Here is a 13,675-nt window from a genome sequence, read left to right on the forward strand (position 1 = left end):
ATTTCGAAGTGCAATCCAGACCAGAGAGAAGTTATGTCACAGCCTGCCTGGTAACCCTGAGTGCCTTAAATGGTCTGCTGCTATGGTTCGCTGCCCAGATACCAACAGCCAGTGTATAAGTCTGCCCTGTGTCTGTGTGCTATGGAGTTCTGGTTCAGTGCTCTGACCCCAGCAGCCTGCCTACAGCACAACAGTTTTACCTGGTCTCCATCAGCCTTGGTTACTATCTGCTCGCTGTGTTGGAGCTCAGGGTGAAACTGTTGTGCTGTATGTAGGCTGCTGGGGTCAGAGCACTGAACCAGAGCTGCAGAGTGCACAGACACTCAGTGCTGGCTTGTATGCTGGCTTTTGTTGTCCGGGCAGCATAGTTGCTAGGGATCTTGCTGCACCTCTTGCTTGAAGTAGTTTCCATCATATACAGGGTTTACAGTTTGGTTCAGTGGCTCACAGCACCCACTATACAAACGGTTCCAGCACCCCGTTGGGCAGTAAACCACAGCTGCAGGACATTTAAGGCACTGTGGGTTACTGGGCAGGCAGTTACACAACCTCTCACTGTTTTTGGATTGCACCCCAGAATTTTATATTGGTGTAATCAAACAGGATCTTCGCACAGCTTGTTATTTTAAGTGTGATTTACACTTTCAGAACTGGTAAAATAGTAATTCTCAAGTGAGAAGATTGGGATCAGTCAAGGGAAGGTTACAGTTTATTTTCTGTTTGTTTGGTTTTTGGGTGAGGAAATAGGACAAAGGAAGTTTAAATTGAGGAGCAATGAAGCAACCACAAAGTTAGAGCTGAAAAAGAGCAAAAAGGCCTAAAACAGGAGGCTGAAAAACAGCATAGAAACATCAAAAATGGGAAGCCAAACAGAGAGAGCAAGAGAGAGCATGAGCACCAAAAATTAGAGGCAGAGCAGGGAGGCAGGAAACCAACAGCGTGTTACGAAGACATGTTCTGGTTGGCACTGGAGAGGTCTCAACTAGAATACTGTGTCAAGGTCTGGGCACCGTGCTTCAAGATGTAAACAAATTGGAGAGAGTTCAGAGAACAACAAAAGTGATAAAAGGTTTAGAAAAACTGACCTATCGGGAAAAGTATTTAAAAAACCCAGAACTGGGTATATTTAGTCTTGAGCAAAGAAGACTGGGAAGGAACCTGATAAGTCTTCAAATATGTTAACGGCTGTTATAAAGAGAACTGTGGTCAATTGTTCTCCATGTCAGCTGTAGGTAGGACAAGAATTAATGGGCTCAGTTGGCAGCAAGGGAGATTTAGGTTAGATACTAGAAAGAACTTTTTACCTATAAGGTTTGTAGGCAGTGGAATAGGTTTCCAAGAGAAATTGTGCCATCCCTATTGTTGGAAAGTTTTTAAGAATGGGTTAGACCAACCCCTGTCAGGAATGGTGTTGGTTTACTCCTGCCTCAGTGCAGGGGGCTAGATGATGTGACCTCTCAAACAAATATTCTTGCTCCTGTGTTTACTGTACATAGCAGGAAACTTCTGAACAATACAGCAATTTACTCCATTATAATGCAATCTTTTACTACAATACAGTGAAATACAGATACAACTTGATGTATTTTACTGTAATATTACAGTAATTACATCTTCAGTAATAATACTCTGTAATGGTAAACAAGCTTTACAGAAATGGATATTGATGCAAAAAGGATTCAATTCTTTTTTATCTGCAGTTCTGTGCAGCAGTATCTCAGATTATAAATTTAGACTTGCACATGTGGACCTTTGTCCCTCCCAGCATCCTGCTGAATAGGCGCATAAGAGTCCAACCATTTTGATCCCTCTGTAGAATCAGAACCTTAGTCTTGTCAACACCAGTATTTATGAATACAAGAACTAAATTCAAGACCAGTATTAAAATGCTCAGCTTTTACCACTGACATGTCAGTGTCTCTTCTGAGCAACTGTCTGAGCCATTGATTGCTGATCTATAGAACAGAGGTGAATGGTGTTTTTGCTAACTTGTGTGATGAGAGATCATAATAGTGGCCAAGAGTGGGTAGGGTCATGTGTTAAAAGAATACAAAACAGAAAATGTTCTTCCTTTCACTGCCATTCCCACCAAAAATTCCACTTGTTGTTTCTTGGTGTTCTTCGAGTGCTTGCTCATATCCATTCCAGTTAAATTGGATGATTGGCTCATCCGAGGGGCCTCCGAGACACAAGTCACTCAGCATGTGGGCATCGTCAAGGACCTATTGACATGTCTAGGCCAGATGATCAATATAGAAAAATCCACTCTGGTTCCCACGCAGAGGTTAGACTTCATTGGAGCTATCCTGGACTCCAATCTAGCCAGAGCCTGCTTACCACAGCTGCGGTTTCAGGCAATGGCAACAATCATCCGAGGTCTACAGAATTTCCCGACAACCTCGGCTCGCACTTGTCTCAGTTTCCTGGGTCACATGGCTGTCTGCACGTTTGTAACCAAACACGCAAGGCTCCACCTCCATCCTCTCCAAGTTTGGCTCAACTTGGTATACTGCCCAGGCAGGGACCCAATAGACACGATAGTCACCATTCCCCCGAGCACCCTAGGCTCCCTAGAATGGTGGCTAACTCCCTCCCTGGTGTGTGCAGGGATGCCGTTCCATCCGCCCCAACCCTCAATGTCCCTGACGACGGACGCGTCATCTCTCGGCTGGGGTGCTCACCTCGGTCACCTTTGTATGCAAGGCCTTTGGTCTTCTCAGGAGCTGGCATTACACATAAATGTCCAAGAACTGAGAGCAGTCCGCCTGACGTGCCAGGCGTTCCAGCAGCAGTTGCGAGGCCGTTGTGTCTCAGTGTTTACAGACAACACAACAGCCATGTACTACATAAACAGGGAGGGACACAGTCCTCCCCCCCTTTGTCAGGAGGCCATCCAACTCTGGGACTTTTGCATAGCCCACTCGATAGATCTGGTAGCGTCCTTTCTCCCAGGCTTTCGGAACACCCTGGCGGATCGACTCAGCAGGTCTTTCCTATCTCATGAGTGGTCGATCCGCCCAGACATTATGCATTCTGTTTTCCATAAGTGGAGATTTCCCCACATAGACCTGTTCGCTTCCCGCAAGAACAGGAAAAGCCAGATTTCTGCTCCTTCCAAGGTCTCTCCCCGGGATCGATCTTGAACGCTTTCCTGATGCCGTGGAAGAGCCAGCTCCTTTATGCCTTCCCACCGTTCCCGCTGGTTCACAAGGTCCTGCTGAAACTCCGCAGGGACAGAGCGTGCATCATCGTGATCACTCCAGCGTGGCCCAGGCAGCACTGGTACACCACGTTGCTCGACCTGTCGATAGCCAACCCAATTACCCTGCCAATCCACCCAGACCTCATAACTCAGGACCACGGCAGGCTTCGCCACCCGGACCTGCAGGCTCTTCACCTCATGGCGTGGCTGGTGCGTGGTTAAACCAGTCAGAGTTACGTTGCTCTGAATCAATACGACAAGTTCTCCTGGGTAGCAGGTAGCCTTCCACCCGGTCAATGTACCTGGCCAAGTGGAAGCATTTCTCCTGCTGGTGCAAAACGCTTAATCTTACTCCCACTGAGGTCTCGATCTCCTCTATTTTGGACTACCTCTGGTCTCTCAAACAGCAGGGCCTAGCAGTATCATCACTGAGGGTACACTTGGCAGCCATCTCTACCTTCCACCCAGGGAAAGGTGGTCATTCCATGTCCTCACACCCTATGGTTTCGAGGTTCCTCAAGGGCTTGGAGCACTTGTACCCTCAAGTACGCCGCGCAGCCCCGACCTGGGACCTCAGTCTGGTTTTAACCAGACTTATGTCCTCCCCATTCGAGCCGTTAGCAACCTGCTCGCTACTATACCTGTCTTTGAAGACAGCTTTCCTTGTAGCCATTACATTGGCCAGACGAGTCTCTGAGCTTAGGGCTCTTACAGTGGATCCGCCGTACACTGTGTTCCACAAGGATAAGGTGCAGTTGCGACCACACCTGGCTTTCCTCCCTAAGGTGGTTTCGGCCTTTCATGTTAACCAGGACATCTTTCTCCCGGTCTTCTTCCCGAAGCCACACTCTACGCGACAGGAGGAACAATTGCACTCCCTGGACATCCGTAGAGCGCTCGCATTTTATATTGAGCGGACAAAACCGTTTCGTAAAACATCCCAGCTCTTGGTCACGGTAGCAGACCAAATGAAAGGCCTACCTGTTTCCTCTCAGAGGATCTCCTCTTGGGTGACGATGTGCATCCACACATGTTATGGTTTGGCTCATATTTCCCCAAGCCACATCACCGTGCATTCTACCAGGCTTCATCTGCCGCCTTCCTGGCTCATGTACCTATCCAGGAGAGATGTCGCGCAGTTACCTGGTCCTTGGTCCACACCTTTGCTTCACATTATGCTGTGGTTCAGCAGTCAAGAGATGATGCAGCCTTTGGCTCAGCAGTTTTGCATTCTGCCACATCTCACTCCGACCCCACCGCCTAGGTGAGGCTTGGGAATCACCTAACTGGAATGGATATGAGCAAGCACTCGAAGAGGAAAAGACGGTTACTCACCTTTGTAAGTGTTGTTCTTCGAGATGTGTTGCTTATATCCATTCCAAACCTGCCCTCCTTCCCCACTGTCAGAGTAGCCGGCAAGAAGGAACTGAGGGGCGGTTGGGTTGGCAGGGATATATATCCGGCGCCATGGCGGCACCACTCCAGGGGGCACCCAGCCAACCCACCAAGTGTTGCTAGGGTAAAAATCTTCAAACGAACGTGCACGCGGCGCGCGCAAACCTAACTGGAATGGATATGAGCAACACATCTCGAAGAACAACAGTTACAAAGGTGAGTAACCGTCTTTTATGTTCCTAAATTCACCAAGTGAGTATCACATACAGAAAGTATTTTTGCTGGCTGTAAACAGTGAAACATGTTGAACTGATTAAAAAAAGAACATTAGAACATTCTCTCTGTGCCTTTCAATTGCTTCGATATTTATAAATTATTGGATTGTTTTATAATTCTTATACTATGTGCTGCACAGAAAAGAAAACCGAAGGCTTATACACTAATGCCCGGAAGCAACTGCTGATTTCTGCGGTTCCTGCCATTCTTGTTCTCCATCTGAAAAGATTCCACCAGGTAAAAGTAAAAAAATCTGTTCTTTTAAAATTCACTCATTGAAAGAACTTGTAACAGACTGTCTGTACCTAGTAGAGATATACAGAAGCGTCTTTCATATGAGGGTGTGCTAAGGGTTTTTCGTAGGATTGCTTTTTTCCCCCCTCTTTTCTAAGAAAGTATAGTGGTAGCAACCTCCTGGCTACTGCCTTGTTATTCTGGCCATGCTAGATGACTACTGAAGGGAGACAGCAGTCTGCAGCATAGGGCTGTGGGTTTGAGCACTAGCTGCTAATACTGCATCTATTAATTCAGACCCCACTTCGGGTATATTGTTGGTTCATTCAATGAATGGGGGACACAGTTTTGGGAGATGCCTCACTTCCCTCAATAGACCACAGGAAGAGCCAGGTTGGAGATGTTGGGGGAGCCCCATGTGTGAAAGATGGAAGCTGGGTTAAGGGGAGGCAGAGCTGGCCAAAATTCAGGATTCTCAGTTCTTGAGAAGTATCGATATTTTGGAATTTGGTTTCAGTACAAATCTGAACAAACCCAAATTTTATCAAAATCTCTTGCAAATCCCTTAAAATTTTATTTCGGAAATGTTAGACCCGCAACCAAATTAACAGTTAAAAGTTGGGAAATTCTAGATTTATGGTTGCCTGTGTAACCTTAATTCTGTCCCCTTGTGTATATGCAGTATGATGATATTTATTCTTAAACATCTTTTATTCACATTCTACTTTTTCCATGGCACCCTGTCTCCATTGCACAGAATGATCACACAAAGGAGCAGAATTAAGGTTGCACAGGAAACCAAAATAATGTTTCTGTACCATAGGTGGTTTTTTTTTTGTATATAATGTTGAAGAGATGAAAAACAAAATTATAGAAAATGTGTTTTATCCACATTCGTTACAGACTTTGTATTCTGTTTTGTCTTATCGGGTTATTTTAATACTGAAGCAATACACTTAGATTTAAAAGACAGCTATGTACAAATTTTTCTTTCATACTCATATTTTCTCTTGAAGGCTGGTTTGAGTCTACGGAAAGTAAATAGACATGTGGATTTCCCACTGATTTTAGACTTAGCACCATTTTGTTCCGCTTCCTGCAAGGTACGGTATATTAAGAATCCATTTTAGAGTCTTTATTTTAAAGCATTAATTTATTCTAGTCTAACTTTTGTAGCTATGGATACAAGTTAAACTCTGATTTTTCACCCCAAAGAAATTACAAATGAATGTGTTCAAGCAGTAATCTAGAATCAGTTCTTCAACTGGTGTAAACTGGCATAGCTCCACTGAAATCAGTTGAGGAGAATCTGTCCCACTTAATGTTTTAAAATGAACACAGTAGCATTACAGCTATTGATCAGTGCTTCGAACAAAACTGAATTTAGTTATTGAACTCTGAATAACAGTCTTCACTTCTTTCTCAAGTTACTTCAGCATTGCAAAACATACTTAACAAACTACAGTACTTATCAACTATTTACTCCCTTTATTGTTGTAATATTTGAAATGTGTTAATATATATAGTTAAAAAAATCCACTCTGAAATGATACAATTGATCTTTATTTTCTGTGATTTTGTGAATAAGAATGTTACAGATGGAGCAAGAGTTCTGTACACTCTCTATGGACTAGTGGAGCACAGTGGCTCAATGCGAGGCGGTCACTATGCAGCATATGTGAAAGTCAGAACACCTTCCAAGAAATTATTGGAGCATATTGCTAGCAATAAAAATGTTCCAGGTATGTCCAACAAACCCTTCTCCCTTTGTAAGGAAACAAAATTGATCACTGGTATAACTCATCCAGTCGCTGTGCTTATATTGAGTAAACACTTCGGCCTTGAATCGTCTCATAATTTGCAGTGCCACACAAGTTGTTAATTTTTGTTTTAGTAAACCCAATATATAAACACTAATTTCTATGCCACCTACACTCTACCTGTGGAGTACCAAGTCATCTTCCTGTCTTCACTGAAGTCCTTCCTAAAGGCTCACTTCTTTCCCAGTGCCTGCAAGAAGTGAGTCAGTAATAGTTTTTAAAACAAGTTATTTCCTTCTCTGGGGATCTTATCTCTTCTGTGTCTCTTAGATTGAAAGTTATTTGAAACAGAAGCTGTTCCGTTTTGAGTCTTATACTATGCTAGGCACAGTGTCAGTATGCAAAAAATACCAAATATTCTGGTTTAGTGTGAGAAGTAAGAAATACTATTTCATGGAGGATTGAAAATTTCTCCTGGTGACTCTGCTGGCACAGAAGTTTGAAGTGGCATCCTATGAAATAAAGGAGAAGATGCCAGGAGCTCTGCCAAATAATGGCTGGGTGATTATTGGGCAGGAGAATTGGGCTGATGGCGGAGGTCAGTCTGCAACTTTTTTTCATTTTAGAAAAAAAACTGCCAGTCCTTGCTGGCAATCATTTTATATTAGAAGCCTATCTCTCTACAAGGAAAAGAACTAGAGATGTATTGACTTCTTAAAAGAAAACTTAAGTCTCCACTAATCACTTGGTTCTCTTTGAAAGTTCATGGAAGCCAAGTGGATCCTTGTAGTGTTTTTAAATTGCTGTTAAATAACTGCTGAAATATTCCTTTTTCTGTCTCAGAATTGATCCTGTGTACTATACATTATCAATGTAATTCAAAAAAACCTCAAAGGAGGACAAGCTGCTTTTTGAGAAAAGACATGGCAAAAACAAGATATGACAGTTATCCAGTGTAAATACAATTTTCGTGATTGGCATAAAACAATGGTCATATTCTATATCCTTTCACCTGCTCCTCCCATTATGACATTTTTCCAGTACACATTTATTTGGCTACAAAGTTTAAAAAACAAAACAAAACAAACTTATTCAGTGTAAACTTATGATATAAACAAATTATTACATATGTTTCTAAATCATGAATAACTGATATGTTCAAAAGTATTTTCCCACCTCTTCTGTGAAGCACCAGTGTGTCATTTGATAGTAAAGGTATAAACCAGTGAATAGTAACTCTTTGCATTTGCATTTCAGGTTTAAAGGAAGCTGTGGGAGCATCAGCAGGACAGTGGGTTCATGTTAGTGATGTCCATGTACAGATGGTTCCAGAATCAAGAGTACTAAATTCACAAGCTTATCTGCTGTTTTATGAAAGAATATTGTAAGAGTGTTTACCAGTTTAATTTGAAAAATGATAATGGTTATTTGGTCTATCTTTCTTAAATACTGCAGTGGTTGCAGTACCTGTAAATATTGTGCCTTAATCTGCCCTTTAATAGAAAACGTACCATAGTTTGACTCTGAACTTCAATCAAGCTGATTATCAACACCCCAACACTAGTTTAAAAATGTACATTTTGCCAAACATTAAAATTCCTGAACTCCCTGTATCAGCGAGAGAGAGAAAGTGAAACACAGGATGAAATCCTGGCCCTGTTGAAGTCAGTGGGAGTTTTGCCATTGAATTCAGTGGAGCCAGGATCTCACCCATGATTTTTAAACCAGTTAAGAATGAAAATGACATTGGTAATGTTAAGTGCCTGGAATCCCAGTGGACAGTAATAATGCAAAATTACTCATCTTCTGTGGGATTTAGTTCAGATCATACAAATTGCTGGGTTAGATATTTTGTCTTAAGATTTCTACAGACAAATTTGCATCATGGTATATTTCCAGACTTCTTATCTGGAAAGCAGTGCTTCCAGAATGGAATGATGACATTGGACAACATTGGCTAATGCTGCAGTGTAATTTCCTGAGGTACTACTGGGAAAACTTAAAAATGTATCATCTACCAGTTCATGCTTCCTGATGGCAAATAAAATATTTAGGGTTTGGATTCTCTCAAAAACCCAATTAGGTTTGATACACTTGCTCTGAGCCATCTCTAAATGGCATTATTATATGAATTTTCTACCCTCTTCGTACCTGTGGAATAATCTTGCTGTATGTCTGTCATTTGTAAGTCTACTGATTTAATATATAGCCATCGTATTTATTGAAATAGTTCTGTATTTTAGTAAAAACTCAAACTGCTATACATTGGTGTGATTACACATGTACAGTATATAGTGAGCTCGTGTGTGTTTATATATATATATATAGAGAGAGAGGAGTTATTCAAGCACAACTGGGTAATTCTATTACTAATTATGGGTTCTAAAAACAAATTTGTTCGTCTGTTGCTGATTACTTTTCTCACAGAAGTGATAAATGACAAATTATTTTTGCAGTGTGTGAGAGTCGGACAGTAGATGACAAATTCTGCCCTCAAATAGGTACAAGCAATAACCGTTGAAGTCAGTGAAGGTGAGGAGATCCATTGGCAGAATTTGTCCCTAATACTCTAGTTGCGTAGGGTATTGTGTCTGCCGTAGTGTCAGCACTTTATTTTTCTTGGCAGCCCCATTATTTCTGTCCCAAATGTAATACAATCATTTCTGTCAGTCTTCGGCCTTATAATTAAACTGGTTATTTTAATTTTTAGGTAATCTGATAATTTATTGAAGTTAGTTAACTCATAACTAATTTCTGTTTAGCTTGCAATCCATCTGTCACAACTGCCGATTTATTTGGTAAATAAAAAGCTTTGTGTTTGTTTCTGTTTACTGTTTCAACAGTAGAAATATTTAGTTTAATGGTGAAAATTAAGTGCCAGTCCTCCTCACCACAGCATTCTCTACTGCAGAACTCTAAACTTGCAGTGCTGCAATTAAAGCAGCCTGCAGCTTACAGATAGCCAAATCCCACCTCTTACCCGAGGGATTCAAGGTGTGAAAAGCAGCAGGATCTACTATAGTTACCTAGGTCAGAGGTAAGGAGCAGAGGCTGCGCAGAGGCACTCCATATTCCACATGTTGCAGCACAGTGTTCCATGGCAGCACACACTGCCATGTAGATCCACCTGGCAAAACTCCAATGTGGGAGGGCAGGAGGTAAACTGGCATAAATGTCTTAGAGACTGTGGGCTGTATAGCAGATATGGGGAACTAAGGGCTAGTTGCAGCTAGCTGGTCATGCCTTTGTTTAGAAGAAGTTGAGGTTACAGCAGGGTTAGCTAATATATGTTGGCTAACCCAGACACGTTACTTTGAATGTCCCCCAGAGTAAATTCAAATTAATGTCTCTTACCTCCGTTTAGCTGGTCTTGGTCAACCCTTGTGGGAGCCTAAGGTTCAACCGCAACCACCTAAGTGAGGTAAAAAGTCTTGACCTTAGTCTACACTAGGGAAAAGGTCATGGGGAGATTGGAGTTAACTAACAGATTAGTTACCTTGACCTCTTTTTCTAATCTAGATAAAGCCACACAGGGTGCAGAGAGGTGTTCTTTTCTCTCTCTCTCCTTTTTTTTTTTTCCTTCTTCTGTTTCTACATAGTTAGTTGAAACTCATAATATTAATGTGGATGGGACTCCCAACAACCAAAACAAGTCACTGGAAAGCTAACAGAGAAGTTTCACCATGGTGACAGAATCCGCTCTACAGAACATCAATGGTCCTGTATTAGAACCACTGAATTTACATACATAAATCTCTAACTGGCCAGATGTTCAGCCTAGCACTACTCAGTGGGATGCAAGACTGAAGCATCCAACAGCAGAGATTTTCTTGGCCCCAGTCAGCCCCAAGGAGAGCACTTTGCATGAGGTAATGGAGTCCTCACAGAGCTGGCCTCTGCTCCTCTCCAATGTTTGCACTCACTGTGTGGCCTGTCTAAATTCTGCCCCCAAGGCAATAGAAATGCCTGGGTTCTGCTGCCAGGGATCCTGCTGCAGCTGTGGAAGAAAAGGGACAACTTGTCCATTAGGGCTCAGGCACACATTTCCTTACTTTTATGCTGCTTTATAGGCTTGTCAGCAAGAAAGATGCAAAAAAGTAAAGTGAAATGATGTGAAAACAGAATCCAATCCTAATATTATAAGAAGTACATCTATCCAAGATGCGTATTACTCTCTCTGCTGGAGTTCTGGTATTGGCAGTAAAAGCGACATGAGCTAAAACACAAAAGAACTAGCAGTGTGTGGCGGAAGCTACAGCAAATATGGAGCAAAAATTAATTTGAAACTTCAAAATACATCCTCTGAAATGGATTTATAGCTTTATATGGAGAATTATTTTGGTAAAATGAGACAGCAATGCCTGAAACCACAGACTTCAAGCCTTATGTCTCCTTCAATAACTTTTAACTACTTAAGGCAATAGTTTTCCCACAGTAAACCTTACTCTTTCTTACTCCAAACAAACAAAAATCTGGTAATAGCTCCACACATTCTGCATCAGGAATTGAGAGAGAAGATGACACAGACTTCCAAAGGTTCTAGTGACATAGTATCCCATACTTGCTAAGATTTGAAACATTTTTCTAAGAACATTTTTTGGATAAACTGGACAATCTGGAAGCTACTAGATTCCTCCAGCTGCCTCAGGATTCTGTGTGCATTCTGTTGCATGTTAGGCTAGTATGAAACTGCTCCTGCCCTTTCCTACCTACCGCTACCCTTTGTGCTGTATCATGAGGTTGCAACTGATGCATTTTCAAAGCCCCTAAAGATTCAGCATTTGGCTAAGCATCCTAAAATAGAGATGCTTTTCCAGTGGTGCTAGAACAATTTTTATAGTAGGGATAACCAAAAGTAGGGGTAGAGGTAAGGAAGGAAGAAACCATGTATTTAGGTTATTATTACTACTTCAAGCCAAGGGGTGCTGCACCCCTACTTCCAGGACCTATGTACTTTTCCAAAATAATGGAGTCTCCCTCCAGGGCCTATGGTCCTCCTCTATGTAACCAAACTTTCAAGGATAGATCATAACTATGCCTTACTGTTATATTCTTGCAGATACAAGAGGTAGTATAGCCTCCTACTGCACCTGGAGTTGTCAGAGGCTGGATTCCTCTGCAATCTTTGTAGGGGAACAGTCCTCTTCTATCAGTCCCATCTTACCCTTTCCCATCCCTCCTTGTGATGTCTCCTCCTCCTCTCACTTTGACACCAATGTTTCCCTTCCTTACCTCTTACCCTACTTTTTGTTATCCTTGCTGTTCTCCCAGCCTCTAGAATTTGTCTGTCAGTCACCCCTCTTTTATCTCTTCTCACTACCATCCAAATTTCCTGATCTACTGGAGCCTTTGGTAGGGTGCTCAACTTACAGACTTGCTACTCATACTGCCTTTCTGTGGAATGCAGTATGGGTTGCAGAAAGGCCTGAGAAGATAGAGAAGCAAGTAATGGCCGCTGAGCAACTCCTCTGCTGGCCAGCTGCAGGAACTTGATGGTGTGGAGGATTCCCAGTATGTGGGACAGACAAAAAGTTCTGCCCAAAATGGGACTGTTGGCAGGTGTGATAGTGTGTGCATGGTCACTATCCCTGTTTAGAAGGTAGAGTCCCTATATTTTGCAAAAATTGGTTACCACTGGCTACCTCCAGAATTTTTAATCTTGTTTTTTTTTCAATAAAGTAAACCTATTTTTTCTTCCCAAATGTCCCTGTTTGTGGATTTCAAATGTTGGCAAGTATAACAATGGTTTATAAAGTCATCAGAAGTTTGAGATGTCTTGTATATCTTTGTCACCATTCTCTTCTCCTATGGACTTTATATTCAAATAATACTACAGACTGACATTTTAAATGCTGAAGAGGTTAATGTGCCTATGTCTACTAGAGAAAAAAAAATTAACTGCTCAGATAAGATTTTAACAACAGAAACTAAGCTCTTGAAACTATAAAAACTTATTTCTGAAAAGGAACTCCCAGCTGGAATGATGTGTAGAGGATGGGGAGGGCAGATGGAGGAGACCTACAGCAAATGTAAAGATTAGAAAACAGGTGTTTGGATATTTAACAATTTACCACACAGTTGTGCAATCGTCTCATGAAACAGCTTTTTGTTGATATGGCAGTAGCTGTGAAATACATTTTTCACCAGCTGGTAGTTGATTTCTAGACAAGCTTCTTGCCATATCTAAGTTTGCACATAGTTTTATAAATCTATACAAAAGGGACAACATCAAGTTGCAATCTAAACAGTTTTTAAGATGTGGTTAAGTAGTTTGTTACTGCATCTGAATCTCCCTGTCTATGTTGTGGTTTTGCAATGACATTTTCACATATTTAAAAAAAGAATTTCTTTCCCCTGTTGCTGTGTAAAAGACTCAGACAAACAATGGGAAGTTGAAAGTGCTGTTAAGTGGACAAAGTAAAAAAACAAAAAAACCCTCTAATTTTTTTCAGTTATAGTAATTTTAGGTGGCAGTTGTTAACAATAGTAGGTAGGACCATGTTCAGAAAGTAGTGTAATTTTTAATTGATGGTGTCCCTGTAAGAGCAATTATTTTCTTTGCACAATATTTTGTTGGAAAAAACCCAAAAAACTAAGCAGAATTTACTTTGTACATGCAGTAAATGAGCCTAATTATAACTGTATTTTTACACTTGGGATGACTTGTATATAAATTGTCAATGGAAATATAAGTATTGATAATAGAACAGAAATACAATAATATATTCTAATTAAGAATGTTTCTTCCATTATTGCAACTTCATATTTTTATTCCATTATGTTTGTAATACAAAATATTCTGCAGTAA

The 13,675-nt window shown here is 41.4% G+C and overlaps 1 protein-coding gene across 3 annotated transcripts in view; it reads left to right on the forward strand.

Annotated features, from left to right (window-relative positions):
* The window catches only part of USP45 (ubiquitin specific peptidase 45), an 88,992-nt gene extending 75,317 nt beyond the window's left edge, over window positions 1-13,675 (forward strand). For all 3 annotated transcript variants that reach the window (XM_050949254.1, XM_050949253.1, XM_050949255.1), the window contains 4 exons: window positions 5,013-5,110; window positions 6,124-6,210; window positions 6,696-6,849; window positions 8,125-13,675. In XM_050949254.1, the coding sequence (XP_050805211.1) occupies window positions 5,013-5,110; window positions 6,124-6,210; window positions 6,696-6,849; window positions 8,125-8,255 (470 nt within the window). In that variant the 3' untranslated portion in view covers window positions 8,256-13,675. The remainder of the gene's footprint in view (window positions 1-5,012; window positions 5,111-6,123; window positions 6,211-6,695; window positions 6,850-8,124) is intronic.

The sequence above is a fragment of the Gopherus flavomarginatus genome, chromosome 4 (genome assembly GCF_025201925.1).
Source record: "Gopherus flavomarginatus isolate rGopFla2 chromosome 4, rGopFla2.mat.asm, whole genome shotgun sequence".
Lineage (NCBI taxonomy): Eukaryota > Metazoa > Chordata > Testudines > Testudinidae > Gopherus > Gopherus flavomarginatus.